The following is a 25,214-nucleotide window of genomic DNA, read 5'->3' on the forward strand; positions in this document are numbered from 1 at the left end:
GTTGAGGTCCAATCTGTAATACAGATCTCTGTCTGTAAAGAGCACAGTATAGAAGGAACATTTATATTCTTTATTAGTGTTATCAGTAAACAACATTTACAGTCGATCTGTTCAAATGTGAAATCATTTGTATGAAAATCATTGTATTTCTTGCTCTTATTGTATTACTTGTATTGTAACACTTAATGTATTTGCTTACGATTGTAAGTCGCCCTGGATAAGGGCGTCTGCTAAGAAATAAATAATAATAATAATAATAATACTGCACTTTTGTTCAGTTTTATAGTAAGATATAATTAATTTACTTTATCCACTCTACCTTACACTATATGCTATACCTATAAATCCTGTACTACAGAACTACAGCAACGGCTCATTGAAGATAAAAGCCAACACACATGGTTGAGTCTGGACTTTACTAAATTTGCTTTGCTCTTTACGTGACATTCAAAAAAAAAAAAAAAAGTCATGAATGCAGATGCCTTAAAAGTGATCAAACAAGCAAACAGTTAGTTCTGCTCACTCTAATTGAGATTAATCATGATAGGATGTGTCATAAAATGCACTGGGGCTTCAGCTGCAAGTCATTACAGAGTGACTGGGAATTGCTTCAGCAGGACTGGGCTTGGCAAGAGCCAATTTAATACGTACTAAGATTTCTGCTTTCACACAGGCATCCTTTTAATATTTTGTTTTTCGCTGTACATTCCTCTTACATCAGTCCTGCTTTCAAAATGAGCTGCTGTATTTAAAAATAAAAAGAATTAACAAAGGAACCAAAGACCTATTGCTCAATTACAGTGGAGGGGTATGTGATTTCGCTTTTTCTTTAGCTTCCTATCAGTATAGCTTTGCTGCATGTTTATCATTATTTGTTACAATTTAGTCGTACAAAATTTGAGAAAATGTCCCCACAAAGATAGTAACACCTGAAAAAACGACGTTGTGGGGACGCCCCCACTTTGTAAAACACATTTTTAACTAAAAAACTTCAAAAAAAAATAATTAAAGTGCCAAAATATTTAGTTTGTTGTAGACTTTTGTCCACCCTGTGTGGAGTTTTGTCTGACTGGAGTTAGAAATAGTAAATCAAAACATAGTGAGAATCAATGAGAAGTCCTCACAAATATAGGAATGTGTGTGTGTGTGCGTGTGCGTGTGTGTGTGCGTGAGTGTGTGTGTGTATGTGTGTTAACCTCTTCTATTTACTTGAATGCCTGCCACCACTGAGGGCCCCCTTCAGCATTTCTCAGAGCAAGGCAGTGAAGGACAGAACAATGGTTCATATAGAACACCCGCTACAAAGCAGTAACCTTGTGAAATGAAAAGGCCCCAAGGTTCAGTATGCTCTCAGCAATGTGGAAGATCCTTCAGAAATAATATTCAATATGCCAACAGTTTTATAATTAAAGACTTCACTCAGAACTACTAATTTCCCTGCATGCTGAAATAATAAACAATAAGAGAGTGTACTGAATGGTTGCCATAGTGTTACCTAAATTGCTGCTTAAATATTTGAAACTAAAAGGTTCCCTTGGTATCTAAACTGTGTCAAAAAATACCCATCTATTTATCATGAAATACCTATTGCAATGAAGTCTTCTGGGTCCCACAACCCAGGCTCTGCCACAGGCCCGCTGTAAAGAAGCAGCCCATCTGCAACCTCAGTGATAAACTCCAAAGAGAGGTGACTCTCAAAACAAGGCCTTAAGGGGGGAAACCAAGCATAGCCATTGCCATGGAAACTGTGTTTGGTCTGCTGGCAGTCAGGGCCTTCAAACTGAGGAGGACACTGACACCTGAGGAAACATATAACACACACAAAAAAAAAAAAAAATCAACACATTTTTCCATTTAAAACCTCATAATCTGCACAAAATGATGAGACCTGCCCCAATATTTCACACTCTAGATAACACAGCGTACATGCAGCCTCCAGGAGATTCTTTTTATACTGCACCTTCCTAATGACTGCTGCAATTTGCATCGGCATCAAAAACATCCCTTATCCGCCACTTAGCCTTTTCTGCGCTGTTCTCTGAACATCACTCAGTTATCTGGAGACTTTACTCAGCACGGTGTCCTGTGAATGCTTGAGAGATCACTGAAAATATGTGACTTCCAATTTAGTGATTTATATAACCACTTTAGACTAGGCTCCTTGCATACATTATTGGCTCTTACTACGTTTTCGTTATAGTGACACAGCTTTTTGAGTCAACTTACGTGATTCTTTTTGCTGTTGTTTTCAAGTGAATTGCTGTATATTATCTTGCAAGTAGAGGAGAAAGAGGCACATTCTCTTCTTGAAGTGCTACTTATATAGTAACATCCTAGACCAAAGCTATTTTGGTAACACAATGCTAAAATAACACTTTGGTCCAATATAACCAAACCTGCGCTGTAATTCTGCTGTATTAATATATGCTTTAACCACAGTGCATTTGCACAGCAATTGATTCATACCTGTGAACTGGAGCCCTGTATTATGTTACCTTTGATCAGTGGTGAGGACTTATTTTCTTAAATAAATCACATGATTACGCTGTGAAGCACCATGTGAACATCAAAGCTAGCCTGACTGTTGGGTAAAAGACCAAATATTGCAGTATCTAATGTTAAAAGCAAACCTGTGTAGTACACATCAAATTGACCATGCAAACTGTGTCATTTGAAATGCGTTTTACCAAGGCTTTAAAAAAATCATTAGCATTAATGTTTTTGCTAGTCCCTTAACATTTATCTGTAGAACATTTTCCAGACTTCTGTATTTCTGATACAATCAAGTCCATTCACTCCTACGTATTAGGACCTAGAGATTCACCCAATTCAGAGTGAAAATAACATTCTACAGCTGAAGACTTGTAAAGAAGTTCTTAGCATCCTAAAATAAATGGAGAGCATATTTGTGGACATTGTGCCTAAAGGAGAATGCAATTATAGGACCTCTAGATGCTGCTGCTAGATCATATTTTGTAAGAAAGAAATAATGTACTTATAACCTCTTACCCGAAAATCATGTTTTACATAGTTGTCTACCGAAAGCCAAGTCACAACAATATTTCATCAATCTGCAAAGCCCCATGTCTCTACCTTTCGTTCCACGTTTTGTGCAGATTAGTGGCGGTTTGCTTAATAGCAGAGATGAGCTAGGGTCAAGTGAGCAGTATCAAAAACAGGTGATCATCAATGTAGGGGGAGACACTGGAGCAATTTCAAAACTATGATTGCAGACATAAAGTGGGTTATGTTGTTACATCTTGATTCAGGGAGATGAGCATTTGCATCTTACCTGTATCCATTTTGGCTGCCCATGCATATGCCGCCATTGTGACAGGGGTTTCGTGGGTAAGAGGCACACGATTGGTGGAGATGCTCGCGGCTGCTACAAGTGCATACCGCATTGACTCCCACTGTCAGAGACACTAGGGACATGTTCCCAGAATCCACCACTGTGGGCGTGTCGCTAACCGTCAGGTGATTGGAGCAGCCAGTACTGTCACTGCAGTCAGTCTGTACACACTCATCAACATGGACCTGGGTCACATTCAACTGGAGAACCGACTGCAGCTGAGAGAGAGGGAGGCAGAGGAGGAGAAAGAGAGTGAGGAGCAAGAAGAATTATCATAAGCATGCCGAATTGCAAATGAAGCTCTGAAGAAGAAGAAGCCTTTGTTACAAACAGGATTAAAAGTAAGCCTGCAGCTACCAAATGAGCAGAGAACCAGAAAGAACATCCGTCTGAGAGCTGTTCCCAAATAAAACAGATCAAACTCCTTTTCCGGAGCATTTGGCGTAAGATGAATCTGTCAGGAACCAATAACGAGAGAAATTTATTGCTGTATAGCCTTAATGTGCTTGGACCAGCAGAGTACCACTGTTGGCCACCTCTGGTGATATGATATGGGATGGGCAGTAGAGGTCCTTGTTGAGTATGCAAGCACCTATGATAGGTCACAGTCTCCCATACCGACATATAGGGGACTTGATTGAAATTAGACTTCACTGAACAAAAGAAGATATGCAGCTAGCTGTAAGAGATAAGAACTTGAGAACAGAGAGGGAGAGAGGGAGATGTGGTGGGGGTGGTAGGGAGGGTGGAATAGTACAAAATCATGCCCTGGGCCTCATAATTCCAATCACAACCACACACAGCCCTAAGACCTGATATCAACTGTGCTGTATCAGATACCAGTGGCTTGGTGTTGTCAGGTCTCCCTTCACTTTAGTTTTCAGAAAGATAGCACAGATCCTGCTGTAGCCTCTGTTTCTGAAAGATGCAGAAACTGCCCCCGCCCCCGATGCCTGTGTGAGTCTGAGAGACCCTGACAGAGGAAGCAGAAGGGAGGCTATGGCAGGCAGGACCTGCCTCCCGGGGTCAATTGCAGCTCAGTGCCCTCGGAGCGGGTGCATTTAGACAAACATATGTGAAGGGCTCTGACAATCACGCTGCCTTATTCCACACGCCAGATTAATGTGTAAATTACTGTGTGAAAAGGTAATTTGTATTCCATTCTCCAGTATTCAGCATCTAAATGAAATTGCACACTGTTGCTCTAGCTTGCAGTAAATTGCCACAATGGACAGATTAGCTGCTATAAAACATATACGGAAAGCTAATAATTAGCAAGTGCTGGATCTACCTTGCTCTAGGGAAGGGAAATCAGGATTCTTTCTGGGCTTTTGTTTTGGGTACAACTATGACAATTAAAAGATATTTGCAGGTCTTTAACATTTTAAATCAACATCTTTGAAATACCCAAAGGCGTAATATTAGAAACTAGCCTTTCTGGCCCAGAGGAAGTAGATTGGTATGCAAGAACAGAACTAATGTGTATGAGCCAGAGCCAATAAAAGCTGTTTTTAATCTTTTTTTTAAATTTCATAACCATATTTGTTTTAATCTAACAATTTTAGTTAATTTGCTTTAATACTTCTCAAAAACACCCTCAAATGTCAGTGCAATTGTTCTGTACAAATAAAGGAACAAATAAAGGAAAAACTGTAGTACAAGTGAAGCAGTCATTGTATTAGTCAGTATAATCAATCCTATACAATGGATTATTGATATATTGTCTTTTTTTTCTTTGCATACAAGCTCATGTGATTATCTTGCATATAAGCATACTACCATTAAGTGTCTCTGACTACCCAGTAATTGCTCTGTAATTGTATATGCGGTTGCACTACAGTGTAAATACACAACCACATGTGTAAATACAGTACAAATCAACCAGTTATTACAATATTACCAAATGCCTTGTAATTGAGCACAACCCTATCTACGAGAATGTACACAGTAGTGTTTTAACAGAATAATTGAGAATTCAGCACGATCAGGTTATTTTTAGTGCATCTTTACCCGCGTGCTATCATTTGGCTTTAATATTTCCAAGAGTGTAAGCAACATGTCCCTTGAGATTTCATGTCATCTGTGAATGCAGGATCTCCTGCTCGGCCTCTGTGTTATCAGCCTGTTCAGAGAGTGTGTGAATGTGCAGCTGGAGAGCAGTAGGGTTCAGTGCACAGAATAAGCCATTATTCACAGAAGGGAGCTGTTCAAAGTTCTGAGAATCAGGGCAATTTCATCAGTCTGAACCATCATCACATTCCCCACTCCACATGCTCCAGTAGGGTAAAGTTGATTTATGTATCTGAAAAACCAAGTGCAAATTTAACATTGTGTCTAAAATCTTTTATCCTAACATGCCTCCTTTTACGGTTTATTTTGTTTATCCCACTGAGGGGGAGACATTCTGTTTTCGGCAGCTTTCTCATTTGAGTTTTGTTTTGTTTTTTTGACATAAACCAGAAATGTAATGTTTCATGTAAGTAGATGGTACTGTATACTGTAGCCGTACATTAGCCTACCTCCTGTCTGTAGGCTGCAATGTATCCATGCAGTTTTTCTGGTCTGAAGTATGAAGAGCCGTGCACAGAGAACCTCACATCGGTCCTCCTGTCTTTCACGTTCATCACACTGAACACGTTGATGTTGTCTGGGGGAGCAGGGAAGATCTCCGCCAGAAACTCCTTGAAAGTCTCGTACCTGCTCTTGCCATCTTCCCCTTTCTGAACAAACTCCCCTGCCGTGATATCTGAACAACAGCACAAATATAGCACCCGAAGGGCCCCATCAAAAAGCTTGCATGCACACTCCAGAAAAGGAGAAGGTTTAGTCCATGCTGAAAGTCTGAAAAGGGACAGATGATGGCTCTGTGGTCTTTATCAATGCCAGCTCACCGCTGTCACTCCTATATCTCGGCTATTCTTGAAGAGGGGTTTAAAGAAGACATGGGGCTCAATTCAATTAACTTTTAGCTTAGATTAAACAGGTTCGATAAAATGCCATTGAAAAGGCCTTGAAATAAAAAATATCACCATGTCCACTTTCTTAATTATGTGAAATTCTATATGTTTTTTTGAAAAATGCTTTTTTCCCCCCGCTAACAGTTAATTGAATTGGGCCCTTGGTCAATAGTTTTCTTTCCAGATTCATTGGACATTTCTTTCCAGTTCTACATTACCAGGTTATTTGTTTCTTCCAGTGCACTTACAGCGGGAGAAAAAAAAACAGATCAATAAATCAGACAAATACAGAGAAACAGTACCATGTATAGCGTTGGGAGATCTGAAAAAATAATTCCAAAATCAAACTGTGGACAAAGACTTAGATAGGATGACCGTACAACTAGACATGACCTCTAGACATCCAAGTGGTTAGTCCCTCCAGGGCTGGACTGATTCATATTGGCAGAACACTATTGCCCAAAGAACTCTGTGAATGCATCAGACCTCATCAGCCATGGCTGTCAGTCCTGTACCTTTCAACAAGAATTATGATTCCTATATTACAAATCTGAAACCCATTTTAATAAAAGGGAGGTGAATCAGATTGATCAAATCATTTCTAGTTCCTCTAGAGGATTTGGTGTATAAAAAAATAAACAAGTATGGATTGCGTTTAAGATAAATATTCAAACTGTCTTGCAATACTGTTACAATATTCTATTAAAGAAGAAGCCATCCACAGTACTATATATATATATATATATATATGTGTGTGTGTGTGTGTGTGTGTGTGTGTGTGTGTGTGTGTGTGAACATTGGCACAACACAGTTCTTTAGATCCCTCTGTTAATCCCAAAGCCAATATTGTAAAAACTCCAAAAATTGTTATTCTCACTGGGCTTTCACAGCTTAAAGAATTAAAGAATAAAGAATCCTATTAAAATCTCTCAGTGGAGTCTGCCTCAAACATCTTTTTCCAAGCCAGCAAAGGCTGATCCCCACCCACGCAAAAGAGAGGTATAATCAGTATAATGCAAGGATAATGGAAAGTGTTCTGAAAATCTATGCAGTGTTCAAAACAAAATGTTGATGATACACAGAAATAGCAGGTGGTTTTACTTAAGACCTCCTACACATGTTTTGGAAGTTTCCTCCTAGTTCTGCGGCAGTTTTTTTCAAAAATTGTGCAAATTTAGCAAATTTTTATTAAAGCAGGTGTGTCTATTTTAATCCCATCTAACAAAAAAACCTAGTGGACTAATAGTCAGGCTACACAGTAATATAGGTATTAGGTGGACACCATGGAAGCTTTTCCAATTCCCTGCTGACCATTTGTCAAAGATAAACTGTAAATTATGCCAAATTGTATTGTGATTTTTTTTTCTTTTTTACAGCAAGCAAGCACCAAACTCATTTCACTTTTGGAGGGACTTAAGCTGGTTTAGAAACCAAGCCTCTAGAGATGAGTAGAGCTTTATTATATTTCTTAATGAAGCTTAGATTTGATCAACATGATTTCTTGCAGAAGCAAGTATACGATAGCTTTCAAACAAGACCTCCTTCCCTTTCAATGACATGTTCTTTGCTTTTGTTTATATCTGTTAAGACGGCCTATCGCCAAATAGAATCCATTTGTGACAAGCAAAAAATCTGCCAAGCAGAAGCAAATAAACAACAGTCCTTTAACAAATAAAACCCTATCTGAGGATTCATTGGGTTTACTGTGAAATGCACAGGCTGTGTTTGTGGCAGTAAACGTACACCGAAGACTAAATGGAAACAATTGCAAAGCTTGTCTTACCTGAGAGACGTATGGAGCCAGAGTTGTAAATTGCTTCGTCTCGGAGCTCTTTGACATGGACTTTTACACTCGATACAGCATCGGGCCAGAGTCCATCCGATACCCTGACCTTAAACTCATAACTACCCTGTGGTGCATTTTCTTTGATTATAAGAAAGCCAGTCTTTTTGTTCAAAATGAAGTACCTGCATTTGGGAAAGCACAACATATAATAGCAAACAACATACCGAATGAACACTATTCATTCACTTTTAAAGTCCCGCTTTAGTCCACAGGGCTTTTCTTTTCTATAAATTGCTGACAACTACCTTGCTAACACATTACACAGGGGTAACATTTATATACATGAAATAAGCGGCCAAGTGCACTTATTAAACATGTCCCTTAAAATAACACAAGATCACCTTTAATATTTTATTTCACACTGATGTATCTAAGAAGTTCCCCTTTGTACTATTTTATAACAAGCTAACAAAGTAGCTGTAATCTGTGTAGGCCATTTATCTACAGTACAAAACTATAATGCTATACAAATTATTCCAACAAGTGTAAGAATGACATTTTTTTCTAGTTGTAGTACTGTACATAGAAAAACAATAGTTGTATGTCAGTTCCTCTTTAGGTCTATTGGGAGTTTGTCTTGTGTTGATTCTGTTCAGTTGGTTGGAATAAATGTCTTACTTAGGTACATGTCCCTCAGAGGTATAAGTTTTGTTGTCCCAGTCATCTGGATCTGGAGCGTAAACCTTCCCCAGAACAGTTGTCGACATTCTCCCTGTTTGGAAAGCAGGATGATACTAATTGAGTTAGATGTTCCACTCCTTCTGTAGTACTTTCTGTTCGGTCACAGCGAGTGACTGTCAGCCACAGTGAAGGCCGGCTAACCCAGTAACTGCAGTATTAGAACTCTGGGGGAGCATTAACTCACTGAGGGAAACCACCACTCACAGTTTGATAACAAGGATCATTTTCACATTGGGAAAGTTCTGTATTCAGTGGGCCTCATTCCTACACACGGTATGTTTTGCCTGTCCCAAACATTCTAACAGACTCTTTAAACAAGCACTACATTTCCTGATCCCTCATCCTAAAAAATATACGTTTCATCCTCCCTGTATTTCCCTTCCACTATACGTACAAGCTTCTTGTCTGTGTACTCTACTAGTTCACTCTTGGGAAATCGTTCACATTTATTGGTTTAGTATAACTGTCCCTTACTGAAAATAAAGACATACATGTCTCTGTAAACAATATATTACCAAAGGAAGTAGCAACATAAATACAGGAGCAATGTAAAGCACACACAAAGTCCTACCTCTGTGGTTGTTGATATAGATTTCCTTGTGTCCCGGCTCATGGGGGTGATCATTTTCATCTCCTATGGTGATGGTCAGAGTGTTGGTAGCACTCTTTGAAGGATGCCCACTGTCTTTCATGATGATGGGAAGATAAAACTCTTTCTGTTCCTCCCTGTCAAATTGCCTCAGTGCTGTGATAGTGGCTGTGTTATTGCCATTGTCCCTCAGGATAAAGTCTGTACTGTTTCGAAACTCCTGAGGCAAGCTAAATGAAAAGGGCGAGCCATTTTCAGCGATATCTCTATCAACCGCGTGGAGAAGCAAAGAGGTCTGGTTCATTCGAACAATCTGAGGCCCCGGGGCGTTTTCCCAAACCACAGGCATGTAGGCGGCTTCGAACTCTGGTCCGTTGTCATTAACATCAATCAGGGGCAACTGCACTGTGGCACTTCCTGTTTGGGCAGGACTTCCCTGATCTGTGGCCAGAAGAATAAGATAATGCTGTGCAACCGTTTCACGATCCAGACTTTTTGCAACCGTGACATGTCCATCTTGGTAAACAGCAAACTGCCCGTATGGGTCTGATTCTGCAAGAATACTGTAAGTGATTTGTCCATTTGGACCAGAATCTGTATCAGTGGCTGTCATCTTGGCAATACTGGTACCGATCTGGGCATTTTCTGGTAAAGGGTTGAGCTGATAGAATTGGGGAATGAAAACTGGAACATGGTCATTGTAATCCTCAACCTCTACTATGCAATGAGCAACGCTGGAAAAATCCAGGTCTTCTACTTTAATGGTAAGATTAAACCGCTGCTCATTTAATTTCTCATAGTCTAGTTTTTTCTTTAGTCTTATCGTCCCATGTTGTTCCTTTTTGTGGTTCTCAATGTAGAACTTCTGCTCTGGGTCTCCAGCGATGATACTGAAAGTCAGTTGGGCATTCTCACCTATATCCGCATCTGTTGCAGAAACCTCCAGCACTGCCGAGTTCAGGTCACTGTTCTCAGAGATTCTTGCGCTGCAGGAATGTTGGGTGAACTTAGGTGCATGATCATTAACATCCGTCACCCAGATAGTTGCAGTGCCAGTTCCTGTCATGCCTCCCCCGTCTTTCGCTTCCACAACAAAAAAGTACTTGTCCATCTTTTCTCTATCCAAAGCCCCCTTTGCTACAAAGATTGTTCCAGTCGTAGGATTAATGCTGAACAAGTCCAAATGAATGCCATTCTTTGCATTCCCAACAATTCTATAAGTCAACACGGCATTATGACCCACGGTCGTATCATCCAGATCAGTAGCTGTCATCTCCATGACGGAGGTGTCCACTGGGGAGTGCTCCAACACGTTCCCGTTGCAGTTGTCTGGCATGCAGGTGAAAACAGGAGCATTATCGTTAATGTCCCACACGTTAATGATCACGTCTGTGAATCCTGTCAGCCCCTCTCCCCCTTCGTCAGTCGCCAGCACGACAAACCGCCAGACCGCCCGCTCCTCTCGATTGAGTGTCTTTTGAGAATAGATTTTTCCAGTCACCTCGTCGATTATAAATTCGCTTTCTGCTCCTTGTCCATGCAGGGAGTATCTCAGGGCACCCTGGTCCGCATCCTTGTCAGGGTCAATTGCAGTCACCTGGAAGATCAAATGGGACACATTAGCTTCCAATCATTTTTTGACATAGTTAATTTGTCTAGAACTAAACAACAATAATGCTAGTTACTATGAAACCGGTACATCTAAAAATACCATTGTTATCCCAGTGGCAAAGCTGTGGTAGTTATTTCCCAACTGATCATTATATTCATATTACCACAGACGCATGCAAGCAGCATTTCTAATGCAAAGAGATAGGTGAAATACACGCTACCAATAAATGACTACCCAGTAAGATAACAATGCAATTCACTGCTGAATTCAGTAGGTGCAAATTCAAGCAATACTTTACCTGCAGTACGAACACTGGTGATCCGTCCAGCTCCTCTGTCACACTCCCATAATATTCATTCATTGAGAAGACGGGGGCCTCGTCATTCTTATTGATAACATTGATGATGACAACGGCGTAGTCCTCCAATTTGCCATCCGAAGCCAGCAGGTGAAGTCTGTACCTCTTGACCTGCTCGTAGTCCAGGGTTTGAGAAAGGAAGACGGCACCAACCTCGGGCTCCACATCGAACACTCCTCCAGTGTTCCCAGACGTAATCTGGTACCTCAATTTGGCATTGGCACCTAAAACACGACAACCAATCAATGAAAACTATGGAATGGTTACTGTAGACAGAAACAGAACTCCTAATCTGACAGGCACAATAATACCATAGATGATACAGTGGCAGCTGAAAACAAAACATGTTGTTATTCTGTTAAATGCACAGTAACAAATACAATGCTGACCACTCAAGGTTCTGATCAAACACAACAGTAATCCCCAGTTCTTTTGAAACGAATTCTGGATGGCTCATTGAACTGCCACAGTTGGGCTACTTTTCTGCTTCTTTGTTACACACTGACAAGAGGCACAGGATAGTACAGGTTATGCAATCTGTCCCATGGCAATGTAAATCATCTATCCTACATAGGCAATGTGAAGCCTTCATTAAAATTCTTCAAATAATCAGGGTTGTACTTCTATTTAGGTAGCATGATCAGTGTCATACCTGACCATTACTTTCATAACGTGTACAACAGTAGTCTAATCACTGAGCTTAGCAACTCATTTCCTAAATGAACAACAATACATAATGTAATATATTTTGCCCCTGAACCCTTCCTTTTCTCGCAACCTACCTTCATCTTCATCATTAGCGCTAACAGTGATAACAACGAAGCCGACATCTGCGTCCTCATCTACATTTACTTCATAGACACTCTGAGCAAAGATGGGCTTGTTATCATTCACATCACTGATAAAAATGCGCACATATGCCGTGTCTGGAAAAGCAATAAGTGAGAGATTAGAAACTTGGATGCTCCTATTCTGTCAGCTTAATTTCTTAAAGATGGCTTTTTTTTCTGATGCAAAGAAGCAGGCAGATGTGAAGAGGGGGCTCTTGGGGCTGAGGCCAACCCTGCTAAAATATGCTTTCATATGGATATCAAAAAGAACATAAGTTCCAATACAATTCACCAGATAAGATACATTATTTAAGCCACTTAAATAGAGTTTACAGTTTCACTCTAGGGTTATGCTAGCCTGCAGCTAAAAACAATAACCTAAACATGTTACATAACGCAAGTTGTTAAATGAGCTCTCTAAACTTGGGAGCCTCAGAACTGTTCTGGTTGTTTTGTACCGTTTCTCCATTGCATGAATGTTTTAAATTAAAGAGCAAGCTTCAACAGTGCTTTTCCAAATCTGACAATTATTATTTAACAATTTATAAATGTACGTGCTTTTCAATTTCACATATGCCTGCCTTCAGGACAGGAAGATGATGTCAGACCACCCTTTTAAAACCCACCCTCCCCCCTTTTTATTTTCCCATCCTGAGAATAATGCTTTCTATGGTGGCCCAGGAAGCAGCTCTGTGTATGTACCTGAATTAGCCTGCCCATGTTTTCCTGGTCTGGCTGACTCCCAGCCATCCATAGACTTCACCTCCAGGAGATAGGATCCCTTCATCTCCCGGTCAAAAACTGCTTCTGTGTAGATTGCACCTGTCTCGGGGTCAATTCTGAAAAATTGATAGTCTCCACTCCGGTCTTTTAACAGGGAATAAGAGATCTGAAAAACATCAAGGGTTCCTAGATTACAGGTGATATGGTGTATTTACCATAAGTATGTATAGTTTTTTCTTACAGTATAAGATTTTCTTTGTTTGCAAACTTCGGATGACCAAAGTGCCACCTACCAAAGCATATACCATTTAAAAAAAAAAAGAAAATTGTTTGTTGGGCCTTGCATGAAAACTTCTAATTAGTAACCCAGACTTACTTTTCCATTGAGGTCCAAGTCAAGGTCATTGGCGGATACTTGAAGAATAAAGGTCCCTAATTCAGCTCCTTCTGTGACTGTAGCCTCATAAATCGAAGAGGTAAAAAAGGGAACGTTGTCATTCACATCTGTAAAAGCAGTTTGGAAGAGAAAATAAAGAGGCAGATCGTGTGAAATTGTATATACAACTGAATATTCTCATAATTGTCAAGCATACAAAACAGCATTCTTTTACAGTCAGAATCACCAAACAATATCAATCCATTGGTGCTGAGCTTAATGATTTGATCATGTTGAGAAATCTCAATTTATACCAATCGACCTTAAGTAATCCACATTTACAGATGTACAGAGTGGCATTTGTGCTAAAGCTGCTTGATGTTATCTGAGTAAAAACATCCTTGGTTTGAGCTCCAATACTATACACTCTTGAAAGCTGTTTTTTGAACTCTGTGTGATAGCAGTGCCTTCAACATACTGCTTCATATGTCCCTGCGATCTCAATGTTATCTCTTACTGACAGCCCAGGCCTTACCATTCAGACAAATACGAATCCCTAGTTGAAGTGTACTGAGGGGGTGTACCTGTGATGTTGATGTAAACGGTGGTGAAGGCTGCCAGAGGAACAGCCGCCATGTTCTGCGCCCGCACCTTCAACATGAACTTCCTGGTGATCTCATAGTCCAGCGGCTCGGCTACCAGTATGGAGGCTGAGCCGTCCTCGCGGTTAGGGGTCAGGTAGAAACGTACTGGCTTGTTGGTCTCAGGAACGAGTCCGTCTTCCAGGTTGTAGGTCACCCTCGGGTCACCCAGAGGTGATATGGCTTTTATAGTCTAAGAATTAATTAATTGCAGAAAATAATCTCACCCCTTAAATTCTCTGTGTCAAACGTAACAAGTGATGTGACTTTTCAATAATATTTCTAATGATTTACACCAGTCCAGTCTTGGGAAATACTAATTAAATTGACAGTATAAATAATACATAAAAAAACAAAAAAATACTAAGAGACAGTAAACCAACCACAATAGGCGTGTCTCTCATGGTGTTCTCTGGAATGATGACCTCATAGCGGTCTTTCTCCCACTGAGGGGGCTGGTTCTTCACGTTAGTGATGGTTACAGCCAGCTCCACCGCACTGCTCCTGTTCCCACCATCTGTTGCTATGATCTCACGAGTGATGTAGGACCTCTGAGAAGAGCAAGTTGGATCCCTCAGTGAAGGAGACTCCTTTGGGACTATCCTTTCGTTAACTATCGCCACATCTGTTTACCAGCTCTTTAAGAAAAGAATGCAGCGAGACTCTCATGTGCCCAATTATGCTTTGTTTTTCAAATGGAAAATTGGCAATATGTGTGAAACTAGTGTGTGTATCATGTGAGAATGAGTTTGTTTTATGGCAAGCAATTTGTACCTTTTAACTATAAAGCATTAACAATAGTGGGTAGTAGTTATATTTAATTACTTTCTTGTTGGTCTCGAGAATTGCTGCTTTAGCCCAAGCAGCAAGGGTCTTGTCTTAGGTTCACATGGTACTGGGTTCAATTTCTGCTGCTGGAGTTTGTCCAGAACCTTTTGTATATGGAGTGTTTTGGGTTGTGTTTAAACTTCCCAGTACCGCTGCCCTGTGACTTCCGACATCAAAAGCAAGGTAGCTGTTACTGCACACGCTGAATTTTGAAACATCCATTATAACAGACATGTTCTGACTCAGATAGTAAGCAGTATATTTCCCATAGAATCCCCTTTAAAAGTTAGATTAGGTTTTCCCGATGTGTATTTCAGATTCTATCAGTAAATCCACCGACCTGGGATATGGGCTCGTTCACATACACCCAGCCAGTGACAGGATTGATTCGGAGGTACTCTGGCTGCTCCCCCGACATGGAGTAAGTGATGACAGCGTTGGTGCCGTAATCATCATCGTGAGCGGCAACACGCAGGAAACTGGTTCCCACCGTAGTGTCCTCTCTCAGGAAATCTAGATGAGAAAATAACACCCTGTCAATTCATCTAGTGTGCCTTATGCAAAATCCCTTTCAGAACTAAATTAAACATTTTTAAGGGTTTTTCACACATACCAATAATATGTTTGTTTTTTTTACTTTCAAGCACAGTTTATTCAATTTTTCTTCTTTTGAAAAGAAAAAGCTAAAATGCAGTTCCTTTGTATTCGTTTTTGTTCCTTTGTGTAATGTTTTTGTAACATTAACATTCGCTTTTGCCTCTTTATAAAGACAACGTACACATCTATGTGTGTAAGAGAAGATCTGTTAGCCACTCACACTCATAATGCAGGTTTTCAAACTTGGGGTCGTTGTCGTTTTCATCCAGGATGAGGATGTTGAGCTGGCAGATTCCAATGAGAGGCTCTGCAGCCTTGTCAGTTGCCGTGACGGTGACGGCATACTCTCTCTGCTGCTCGCGGTCAAACTTCCTTGTGGTGACGATCACTCCTGTAAGAACCAAAACAATTAGCACCTGCAAGGTTACACTGGGCATGGATAATCAAGATATATAATGTAGCAGATAAACCAGACATATCCTTGAAGTAGTGTTATTTATATAATTTAATTGTGAACCTCATGGAGACAGGATGTATCCTCATTGGCGTCACTATGTAGAAAAGCAAGCAAATGAAGAAGACATTTGATGAATGCATCTTAAGCTGTGTTGAAATGTAGACTTGACATAAGTACACACAGACACAGAGCAGAAATTCTGATTTAACACATTAACGATGAAGTGGGTATGGAATGGAATTAAATAGTGTGCCACACTCACTGCTATTGAATTACTGTACCTTGTACATGTGAATTGATAAAAATACATTTTTTCATTGCTAAAAATCTCTTTAGAGTGAAACGAGGGTGTTCACATAGGGCTAGATTCTCAAAGCCACTTACTCCAAGACAAAAACTCCTTTTACAATTCCAGATATCAATAAGAAACATCTTTTGAAAACTCACATGCCTCTAAATTGAATGCCTGAGTTGTTGGTCTGGTCTACAGTGGTGTGTTTAAGACATTTTGAAGTCATATCTTTGAGAATGTAGCCCCAGAACTCTTGTGACAGTTCAGGCTGGTGGTAGCACCAGTGTGGCCCCCCCCCCCTCCCTACTGTACCTGTCTCTGGGTGGATGCGGAAAGCTGGCACCGTGCCATCTTTATGCATAAATCCATAAGTGACCTTCCCATTGGCACCTTCGTCTGCATCATCAGCATGGACCTGTAGGACCAAGGTTCCCGCGGGCTGGTTCTCCACCACAGAGGCGTGCTCCCGATAATTCTGACACTGATCAAGAGTCAATTGAAAAAAATCAAATCTTTAGATGAAGTCTCCAGAACGAACCCTCCTTGCAGTCTATCTGGCCAGTTAATGCTTGGTGCACGACTTTAATTTGAAAGTCACCAGGTTAGGTGACCTGGTTTTCCTTTGGTGTTTTCTTTGGTGTGTTTTTAGTGCTGTGAATAGCTGCAACTGCAGGTTTGTCATTACCTGCCAAATCACACACACACACGCTTCTTTTGCTTCCAAAGCTCACAGTTAGAGGTGAACATTTTGAACTGTACTTTTACAAACAGAAATATGTGGTGGGAATAGTCTTGTGTGTCTTGTGGAATTAGTTAGATGGAATTGAGGCTAGAAACATGAATCAAATTAAAACTAGAAAAGAAAATTCCATTTAAAAACACACACACACAAACCACTAATGATTTACACGTGGAAAAGAGACATGAAAAACAAATGATAAATACAGGGAATGGCATGCTAACTTTAGGTGGATGGCATCAGCTGTTACATCACTTAACTGCTATATATCTTTAGCCTTTCTAGCTCCTTAATCATCAAAACTCATTCTTATTTCTGAAAGGTTATAAAACCCCTCAGGGTCTTACATCAATGAATAATCCCTGCTAAACTACATCAAGCCCGTGAGGGACTCTGTTTTCTGGAGTATATGACACAATGATGCATACAGATTTTAAAAAAAACGGCTCGATTTCCTTCTCCTAAGTATGATTTTTTGGGTGGTATTGATGAACTAAAAGAATCTGTCATAAGCTACTTGTAATAGAATCTATGATATATTAGTCTACCAGTCAAAAAGACTATTAGGTAAGTTAGCACATCGGTCAGTTCTTAGACTATTGAATGCTCAGGTATAGTCAGCAGTCAGCATATCTTTCATATCTGGATATTATATATATATATATATATATATATATATATATATATATATATATATACACATATATATAAATACCCAGATATGCCATATATATAGTATTAAACCTATAATTAGAAACCCATTTTCTGGTTTGGTCAAGTAAAAAAACAAATAAGCCGGCAGATATATGTGTATATATACATACCTTATCAAACATAGGTTTGTTGTTGTTGACATCATCGATTCCCACAATCACCTGGGCCATGCTGGAAAGGGGGTGTGGGCCACCTGATGCATTGTCATCCATTGCCGTGACATTAAGAATATACTCGATACCCTGAAGGCTTGGGGGAGGGCTGGACCGGAGCCTGATTAATCCTGAAAGAAATCAAAGATCCACAATGACTACAGATCTACAGAGACGTATGCTTTGTACGAAGAGGAAACGCATGGCAGTGCAGTATTATAATTATTTTGTTCACAGCAGGGTTGCATGCTCAATACAATAATACATTAAAGAGTGGAATCTGAGGAGCTGACTGTCATGTGCTCCTGAAGAGGGGCGAGGACATTTTCAATAATCCACGGGTATCTATTTAAAACCAGTGTAACTAATCCATTCAGTCATTCATCTCTACAAAACATGGTGGGTACAGTATCTGCATGATTTGGAGAATAATGGCTTTTTATTGTTGTTGCTTGGTACAGTAAAATGTGTCCTCACTTGTGACACTTTATATCAATAATTGATTTAACAGACTATTACTGTATGTGTGCTCTGTAGGATTATGTACTGTGCAGAGAAGTCTTTTTGAAAGCTGGAATTGGTAAGCATGGCAAATAATGATCTAAGCAGAAATAACAACAGCGAATCATACTGAATGTTAAAAGGTAAGAAATAGGATATTAGAAGGTAATAAATATATTATTATGAAAATGTAGGAGATACTGTATAATGTAGCCATTTAAGATATAACAAGAAAATACACTTTTGTTGTTTTGTTTTTTTTTCTAATCAGATATCCTGGTTAGCTATCACATTTAAGTTTTGTAGATATGACATTCCTGTATACAAACATACATTTAATAACATGGAGAGCTTACTACCCAACTTTGCAGTACACACCAGCATTCACTCTACACGCTCTCGACCTTTCTGACGGGCATCTCCATGTGGTCAATAGTGCCAATGGTCATCCCATTTGAGAGCATCATGGCAGCCAACAAACTTCAGACCCCATTAAGATGGGAAAGAAGTTCCTCCCGGGCAAAATGGCTCACATCACATCAGATGATTTTGAACAAGACCACTGGGCAATTTTGGACGCCATCTCATATCACGTCTGTCCTGTAGACAGGATCAAACCTAAAAATGCACCAACGGCTGCATTGGAACCATCTGGTGATTATGATTCTCTTTATAAAGGTAAAGAAATGTATACATCTGTCCTGGTCAACGCACATAGAGGTGGTTCTGATGAATAATATATCAACATTTTTATAATGTCATTCTTTATACATTTTGATAGAAAAAGTACTGAAGGATTGACTAAAAATGTAAGGGAGACCCTAACATTGGGGGCCACATGTTTTCAACATCTCTTCCTGTAGCTCCGAAAACAAAATAATTACTTTAGCCATTGCAGCTGAGGTATTTCAGTGCAGTGGAGAGCAATATAAATATTGCAATGCCAATTTAATACAGAAGACCTATTAAAATCGGAAAACTATCCTCTCTTTTTTACCCCTACTGGAATGGAAGACAAATACAAGTCTTAACCATGAATAGCACGAACTCTCACAGACTCCTTAGTGTACTCAGCGTGGTTCGTTTTACATCTGTAAGAATAGTTAATGACTGCTAGAATAGTGTGAAGGCTGCTTTAAGATCTCCCACTTCAGTTCAATAACTGACAAGCTTCAAGCAGAAAAATTGATGTCACCTTTCTGGCTGTCGATAACAAAGTTTCCTTCCTCGTTCCCTGTGGTGATCTTGTAGGTGAGCCCGTCTCCGTCGGGGTCTTTCGCCTGCACCGTCGCAACCAGAGTGTTGGGCCCCGCATCCTCAGAGACAAACGTTCGATAGCTGCGGCAAACAGCAATGGAGAATCGAATGGTTTCTAAATGTCAACACTTTATTGAGATAAACAAGGGTCTCAAGTCAATAAAAGGCATTTCTGTTATAATAAACATCAGTTGTCTGACTAGTGCTTAAAGGGCAACTTGTTATGGGTAGGAAATATCAGAGCTACAGTATCTTAAAGTAATTAGTGCTAACAAAATAGTGTCTCCACATCTATTCATTTTATAGGTATGAAAAAAATGGTAACACTGCATTGTGTCTCTAATTGCTGTGTATTTACATAGTAGTTACTTAGTAAATACACATGTACTTACACATAATTTCAATGTTATTATGCACAGTTACAATGTACTTAATGTATACATCTTTTGCATGATATAACACTAACCCTAACCCTTTTCTGATACAATTGTTTACTTACATATATCATACAAAAAGATTTACACATTAAATACATTGTAACTATGCATAGTTGGTTCAGTTTAAAAATGTGTGCATCCAGTTAGCTGTTTTGCCAGCCCAACAAAATAAAGTTTGTGTAATATCTGTGATTTTTTTTTTCTGAAGTAAAACCACAGCGAAACAGATGATTGATAGACAGCAGAGATATGATAACAAGCCACTCGTATCAATGATTAGCAGCCTTTCACTGAGGCATCTTGTCTGTCTGCTTGTCGTGTAGCTTCGGCGCCTGCCATAAAGGTGACATTGTTGGTTTGTGATCTGTCAGAATTTTCAGAGCTGCTGTTATTCTTCACCCACTTCAGGTGATGACGGGTTTTTAAGCATCACCTGCTTACTGCAATGAAACCGCTGGCAGGAGCCACAGTGCAGATTTCTCTTCATACCTTAATTACGCAGCAGGGCATGTTGGCATTTCTCATGATGAACAATGACAAGTGACTGACAGAGCAAACAACCCAGCATTTTTGCAGCGGTAGTCTATCATCACGCAGTGCATTAAAGCTATTGGTTCTCAGATAAAAAATTAAATAAAATAACTGTATATTTAAGGTTTTAAATAAATCTGTCTCCATTATGATCATGTAATTATTATACATTATTATATCGTAGTTGTCGTAATATAATTCATCCAAATGTACTGCGTGCACCATATATCACATGCAATCTGTTTATAACACAGAAACTCTTCTGAATTTGAAAGACAACACATTGTATTCTGAAAATCATGCTAATAAAACACATGAAGTGGAAAAAGTCCCCTTTTCACGCCTGGTCAGCTTCAACTAATGATCTGCTCATAAACAGTAACTAGGCTATGTGTTTAACTGAATTAGTCCTGACATAAAGACCTCACTGCTCCATTTAACCCTCACAGAGCTTGTGTTACAAGGTTTGTCTCATGACTTCATTGCGGCAGCGTGTCAGGATGACAGTCTCTTCTCACAGTCCTTTAGCTGTGAATCTGGATGTTTCTCCAGGACAGTCAAAGACATGGCTGAGTGAACCTGCCTCACCACTCTACAGTGCTGACAAAAAAATGGGCCAATTAAAGGAGCCTGGGACAAACATAGCCTTAGGATCAGTTACATCTACAGCAATTCAGGAAGTTCAAAATTAAAGGCAGTAAAAAAAAAAAAAAATCAATGATAAAAAAATTCTGAAGATGCAAAGTATTTCATATTAACAGTGGCTAGGAGTTTAAGAGTGAAAGTGTAGCAAATGGGAAAAATAAACCATTTTATACTGCTTAATAATCAGTTCCGCACAAAAGTGGGGGGTCACATTATAACAAGGGACCACTGCAAAACGTGAATAGCTTCACCATTCCCCTGCAGAGCTGCGTAGTTCATTTTCTCAGATCCGAAGCCCTCCTGGTGTTTGTTCTACCTGGACCCTAAATTACTTAATTGAACCAATTAAACCTCCTTCCAGGCCTTAAACTGTTAATTACTAAATGATACTTATGTTCCACTCACATGGTCTGCGAGAACTCTGGGGGTTCGTCATTAACGTTGGACATGCGTATCCTGACGGTGGCTGTCCCCGTCCGGGGGGGCTCCCCCTTGTCCACCGCCATGATGACAAACTCGTACAAGTGATTGGGCCTCTCATAGTCCAGCTGCCTGGCTGGGAAGATGGTGCCGTGAGCGGAAACAGTGAAATCAGGGCTCAGCGTGTAGTAGGAGATCTCAGCGTTCAGCCCTGAGTCGCAGTCATTGGCTGACACTGAAAGAAAGGACAGGCAAGGTATATCATCTTATATACCCCTGCTATGTGAAACTAAATCACTATATAATTCAATTGGGATTATGATACTCGGAAAACGGGAGTGTATAATATAGGGGATTAAAATATTGAAGGTCCTTCTTATAATTTTCACATACACTTTTTTTTTTAATCCTCTTTTCCTCTTCTATAAACAAAATAATAAACACAATACTCTCCAACAAGTACAGTAGTACTGTTCTAATACTTAGAGTAGTGTACAGAGTGTACATTTAAACAGACTATAGTAATATATGTATGTATTTATTAATTAACAAAATATATGATTACTCACATAAAACAAACTCTCAATTTCAAGGTCCCAAGGGCATGGTACAATGCAATACAAGGAGAGCAATTATATATAACACAAGATGCTGTTGGCCTAGTTACACTCACCCTGCAGTAGTGAGGTTGCCGTGGTTACAGTCTCTAGGACGCTTTCTTTGCTGTAGATTGACTGCAGGAATTCTGGGATGCAGTCATTCTCGTCCGTGATCATAACCAAGACCTAACAAGGGGGGATGGGGGACGGACAGAACCAAAAGTATTAATGCTTATAATTGTCCTCTTCCAGAGACAGTCGAGAAGCTGGTATTTTCAAGCAATACTCGTCTCAATACTCGATATTTATCAGAGGATTTTGTATATTTATGAAAAGCTGCTTTTGCTGGATTGCGCTCTTTGTTGTTACAGTTACCAATTCAGCGGCTTTAGCAGCAACCGCTGCTGTTTTGTGGTTGGGTCCAAAATAAAGTGGAAGGACAGAAAGAAAACACTGCTAAATGATTTACTAGGTAGCATTGCACTAAATTGCCCATTTCCAACTTCTGTTGTTATTTATTGCCAAGAAGCGGAAAAATAAATCACCAAACAACAGCAATCATGCCTCTTGCTATAGGCATCTGTCTTTGTAATAGCTTGCTTTAAAGTTAATGGTTCTGACAAGTTCTTATTAGCAACTGAAAAGCAAGGTCCTTGATTGATCAAAAGAGCAGTAGCAGCACAGGCAGCAGTAACGAGACTGCGTTGCCTTTCTGTGTGTTGTTTTACCTCGGCTGCACTGCTCAGCTGGTCCTGGCTCTCTGTAGCCCTCACAAGCAGCAGGTAACGGTGTTGGTCGTTCTCAAAGTCGACACTCTGCGTCAGGCTGATCTCCCCCGTCTCCTTCTGGATGCTGAACAGGCTGCTGGGGTTGATGAGGAGGCTGTAGATGAGAGCTTTCTCCTGGAAGGACTTGGCTGTCACTACCAGGAACCTGGAGTGGAGAGCAGTGTGCACAGTGCTTTATTTCAGTTATTCTCAACTAGTTTTACTACGAAACTATGGTGTAGGGACGAATATTTAAACATTCAAACAAGGTCAAAACTACAAAAGCTGCAGAATCAGGAGTCTCAATCTGCATATTAATATGTGCATCACAGTTCCAATTCAGATTATCCTGTACAAAACCCAGGACCTGCTAAAGCAATTTGGAGGACAAATATACTAAATAACAGAAGTGATCTGGACTGAATCAGCACAGGCCAGTGTCCTAAAGGCACCTAGGCATCTGTCAAGTACATGAGCCTGCAAACTGGCTGATCTACAGAGCTCGTTCCCTATTCACTGCCTCGGGGGGGCAGGGGGAGGGGGGAGGAGTGGGCTGGAGAAGAAACATTTAAATATATATATATATATATATATATATATATAAATATATATATATATATATATATATATATATATATATATATATATATATATATGGCTCTTTCAATGACTCAATTCAGCTTTTCAGCTTTCAAACAGCTGACCCATATTTAGGAGATGGCAATTATATCATACATTTCTAAAATACTTTGTTCAAACACAATTGCAAAGAAATACTGTATTGGAAAATTGAAGATTATGTAACTTGCACAGCCACTACTATTGTAAAATTTAACAGCTGAATAAAGCCAGGTAGCTTATAAAAGACAGCGTGTCTTGTCTGCACTGACTGCTCCATAGAGAACTGGGCGGCCTATTTTCCTGCCTAAGGACTTTCAACAGTTCAGCTTTAAGAAGTTAATTAAACTGATCCATTAATCAATTACTTTAACAGGCAAAAGGATTATGTGACACCTAGCTAGGCATTTCGAAAGAACTATATGCAAGTGTTTTTTTACAGAATGAAAACCCTGCTTGCATATACTCACGGCTGTCCCTCAGGAGTGTTTTCAGGGATAGAGATGGAATAGGAAGTGTAGGTAAACTGAGGAGCCCGGGGTCCTGCAATAACAGACACCACTGCCGACTGCCCCCTGTTACCCAGCTTGTCCGCAGCAAACACGTTCAGCAGGTACTCCTTGTCTTTTAGCAGGGGAAGGCCCGTGGTTTTAATCAAGCCGCTCTTCCTGTCCACATCAAACCGTCCGTCGCCTCCTGAAACCAAGAACCATGTTTACACTCACACAGTATTTAAAGGCTATCTAATTGACAAGATATTCACTGTGCTCATTGTCCAGTGTATGGCTCAAGACTCAATACATTATATGACAATTTGAATCTTTCCCTCATTCATGATCTTGGACTTCCTTACTTTACAGTTTTAATAAACAAACGTCACAAAGGGTCCCATTGACAGCAATGCACCGCAGTGTGTCACCGAATGACTGATTCGGTTGATATTAGACTGGAAACAGCAGATAAGTGACTTTTTAAAGTTAAGATCCCAGAAACGCCAAAGCACTTACCGTCTGACAGGAAGTACTCAACCTCGCCATTGATTCCCTCGTCCCCGTCTCGAGCGAGGAGCCTGAAGACCACGGTGCCGGAAGAAGCTCCAGGAGACACCACAGTGAGGAATGGAGACGTCTCAATAGCCCACTCCGGAACGTTGTCATTGACGTCGGTGACTATCAGCTCCACACGAATCAGGTACCAGTCCTCTCCTGTCAAAGAGAGAGATGGTTCTTATTGGTGATCATTTGCAGATTTTCCTGCCCATTTAGCTCAAACAGTTAAGTATCTTGTTTTCGGTATGCAAGGCATCAAGATTAATCATAGCTGCCAGTACCCATTCTCCTTCAGGTACTGTAAGTACAATAGAGTAAAGTGATTAAAGTGATTAAAGACAGCCCGGCAGGTTCAAATAGGTGTATGGTGGTTAGTCCAAACAGTCCATTGTTGTATGTGTGTTGTGTTTTATGCATAAAGGGGAATTACTGTGAAGAGACCCTGCCATGTACTTTATCCAGATCATTGCACTTTGAGTCATTCCCAGCAATTTTATTAGCTTTATTGAACACACATACTGTACCTGAGTTTGGGATCCTTACAGTTTGTCAGGTTGGAATGTTTTTACCAATGCAATGGAATTAATCCTTTTTCTCTTTTTATCATGCAAACGGTTAAATTGTTAAACCCTCTGCTTTTGGATCT

The 25,214-nt window shown here is 40.0% G+C and overlaps 1 protein-coding gene across 1 annotated transcript in view; it reads right to left on the reverse strand.

The window, feature by feature from the left end:
- LOC117424187 (neural-cadherin-like) overlaps positions 1 to 25,214 on the reverse strand; it is a 52,150-nt gene that overhangs the window by 11,360 nt on the left and 15,576 nt on the right. Inside the window, exons 2-23 of the mRNA XM_058992745.1 lie at positions 24,527 to 24,724; positions 23,990 to 24,215; positions 22,863 to 23,067; positions 22,209 to 22,320; positions 21,521 to 21,770; positions 19,441 to 19,583; positions 17,703 to 17,875; positions 16,452 to 16,620; positions 15,611 to 15,781; positions 15,134 to 15,306; positions 14,349 to 14,516; positions 13,909 to 14,158; positions 13,325 to 13,452; positions 12,928 to 13,114; positions 12,178 to 12,321; positions 11,336 to 11,619; positions 9,408 to 11,022; positions 8,774 to 8,867; positions 8,093 to 8,277; positions 5,872 to 6,098; positions 3,293 to 3,570; positions 1,585 to 1,799 (exon numbers count right to left, since the gene is read on the reverse strand). Of these exons, the coding sequence (XP_058848728.1) occupies positions 1,585 to 1,799; positions 3,293 to 3,570; positions 5,872 to 6,098; positions 8,093 to 8,277; positions 8,774 to 8,867; positions 9,408 to 11,022; positions 11,336 to 11,619; positions 12,178 to 12,321; positions 12,928 to 13,114; positions 13,325 to 13,452; positions 13,909 to 14,158; positions 14,349 to 14,516; positions 15,134 to 15,306; positions 15,611 to 15,781; positions 16,452 to 16,620; positions 17,703 to 17,875; positions 19,441 to 19,583; positions 21,521 to 21,770; positions 22,209 to 22,320; positions 22,863 to 23,067; positions 23,990 to 24,215; positions 24,527 to 24,724 (5,595 nt within the window). The remainder of the gene's footprint in view (positions 1 to 1,584; positions 1,800 to 3,292; positions 3,571 to 5,871; positions 6,099 to 8,092; positions 8,278 to 8,773; positions 8,868 to 9,407; positions 11,023 to 11,335; positions 11,620 to 12,177; positions 12,322 to 12,927; positions 13,115 to 13,324; positions 13,453 to 13,908; positions 14,159 to 14,348; positions 14,517 to 15,133; positions 15,307 to 15,610; positions 15,782 to 16,451; positions 16,621 to 17,702; positions 17,876 to 19,440; positions 19,584 to 21,520; positions 21,771 to 22,208; positions 22,321 to 22,862; positions 23,068 to 23,989; positions 24,216 to 24,526; positions 24,725 to 25,214) is intronic.

The sequence above is a fragment of the Acipenser ruthenus genome, chromosome 19 (assembly GCF_902713425.1).
Source record: "Acipenser ruthenus chromosome 19, fAciRut3.2 maternal haplotype, whole genome shotgun sequence".
Classification (NCBI taxonomy): domain Eukaryota; kingdom Metazoa; phylum Chordata; class Actinopteri; order Acipenseriformes; family Acipenseridae; genus Acipenser; species Acipenser ruthenus.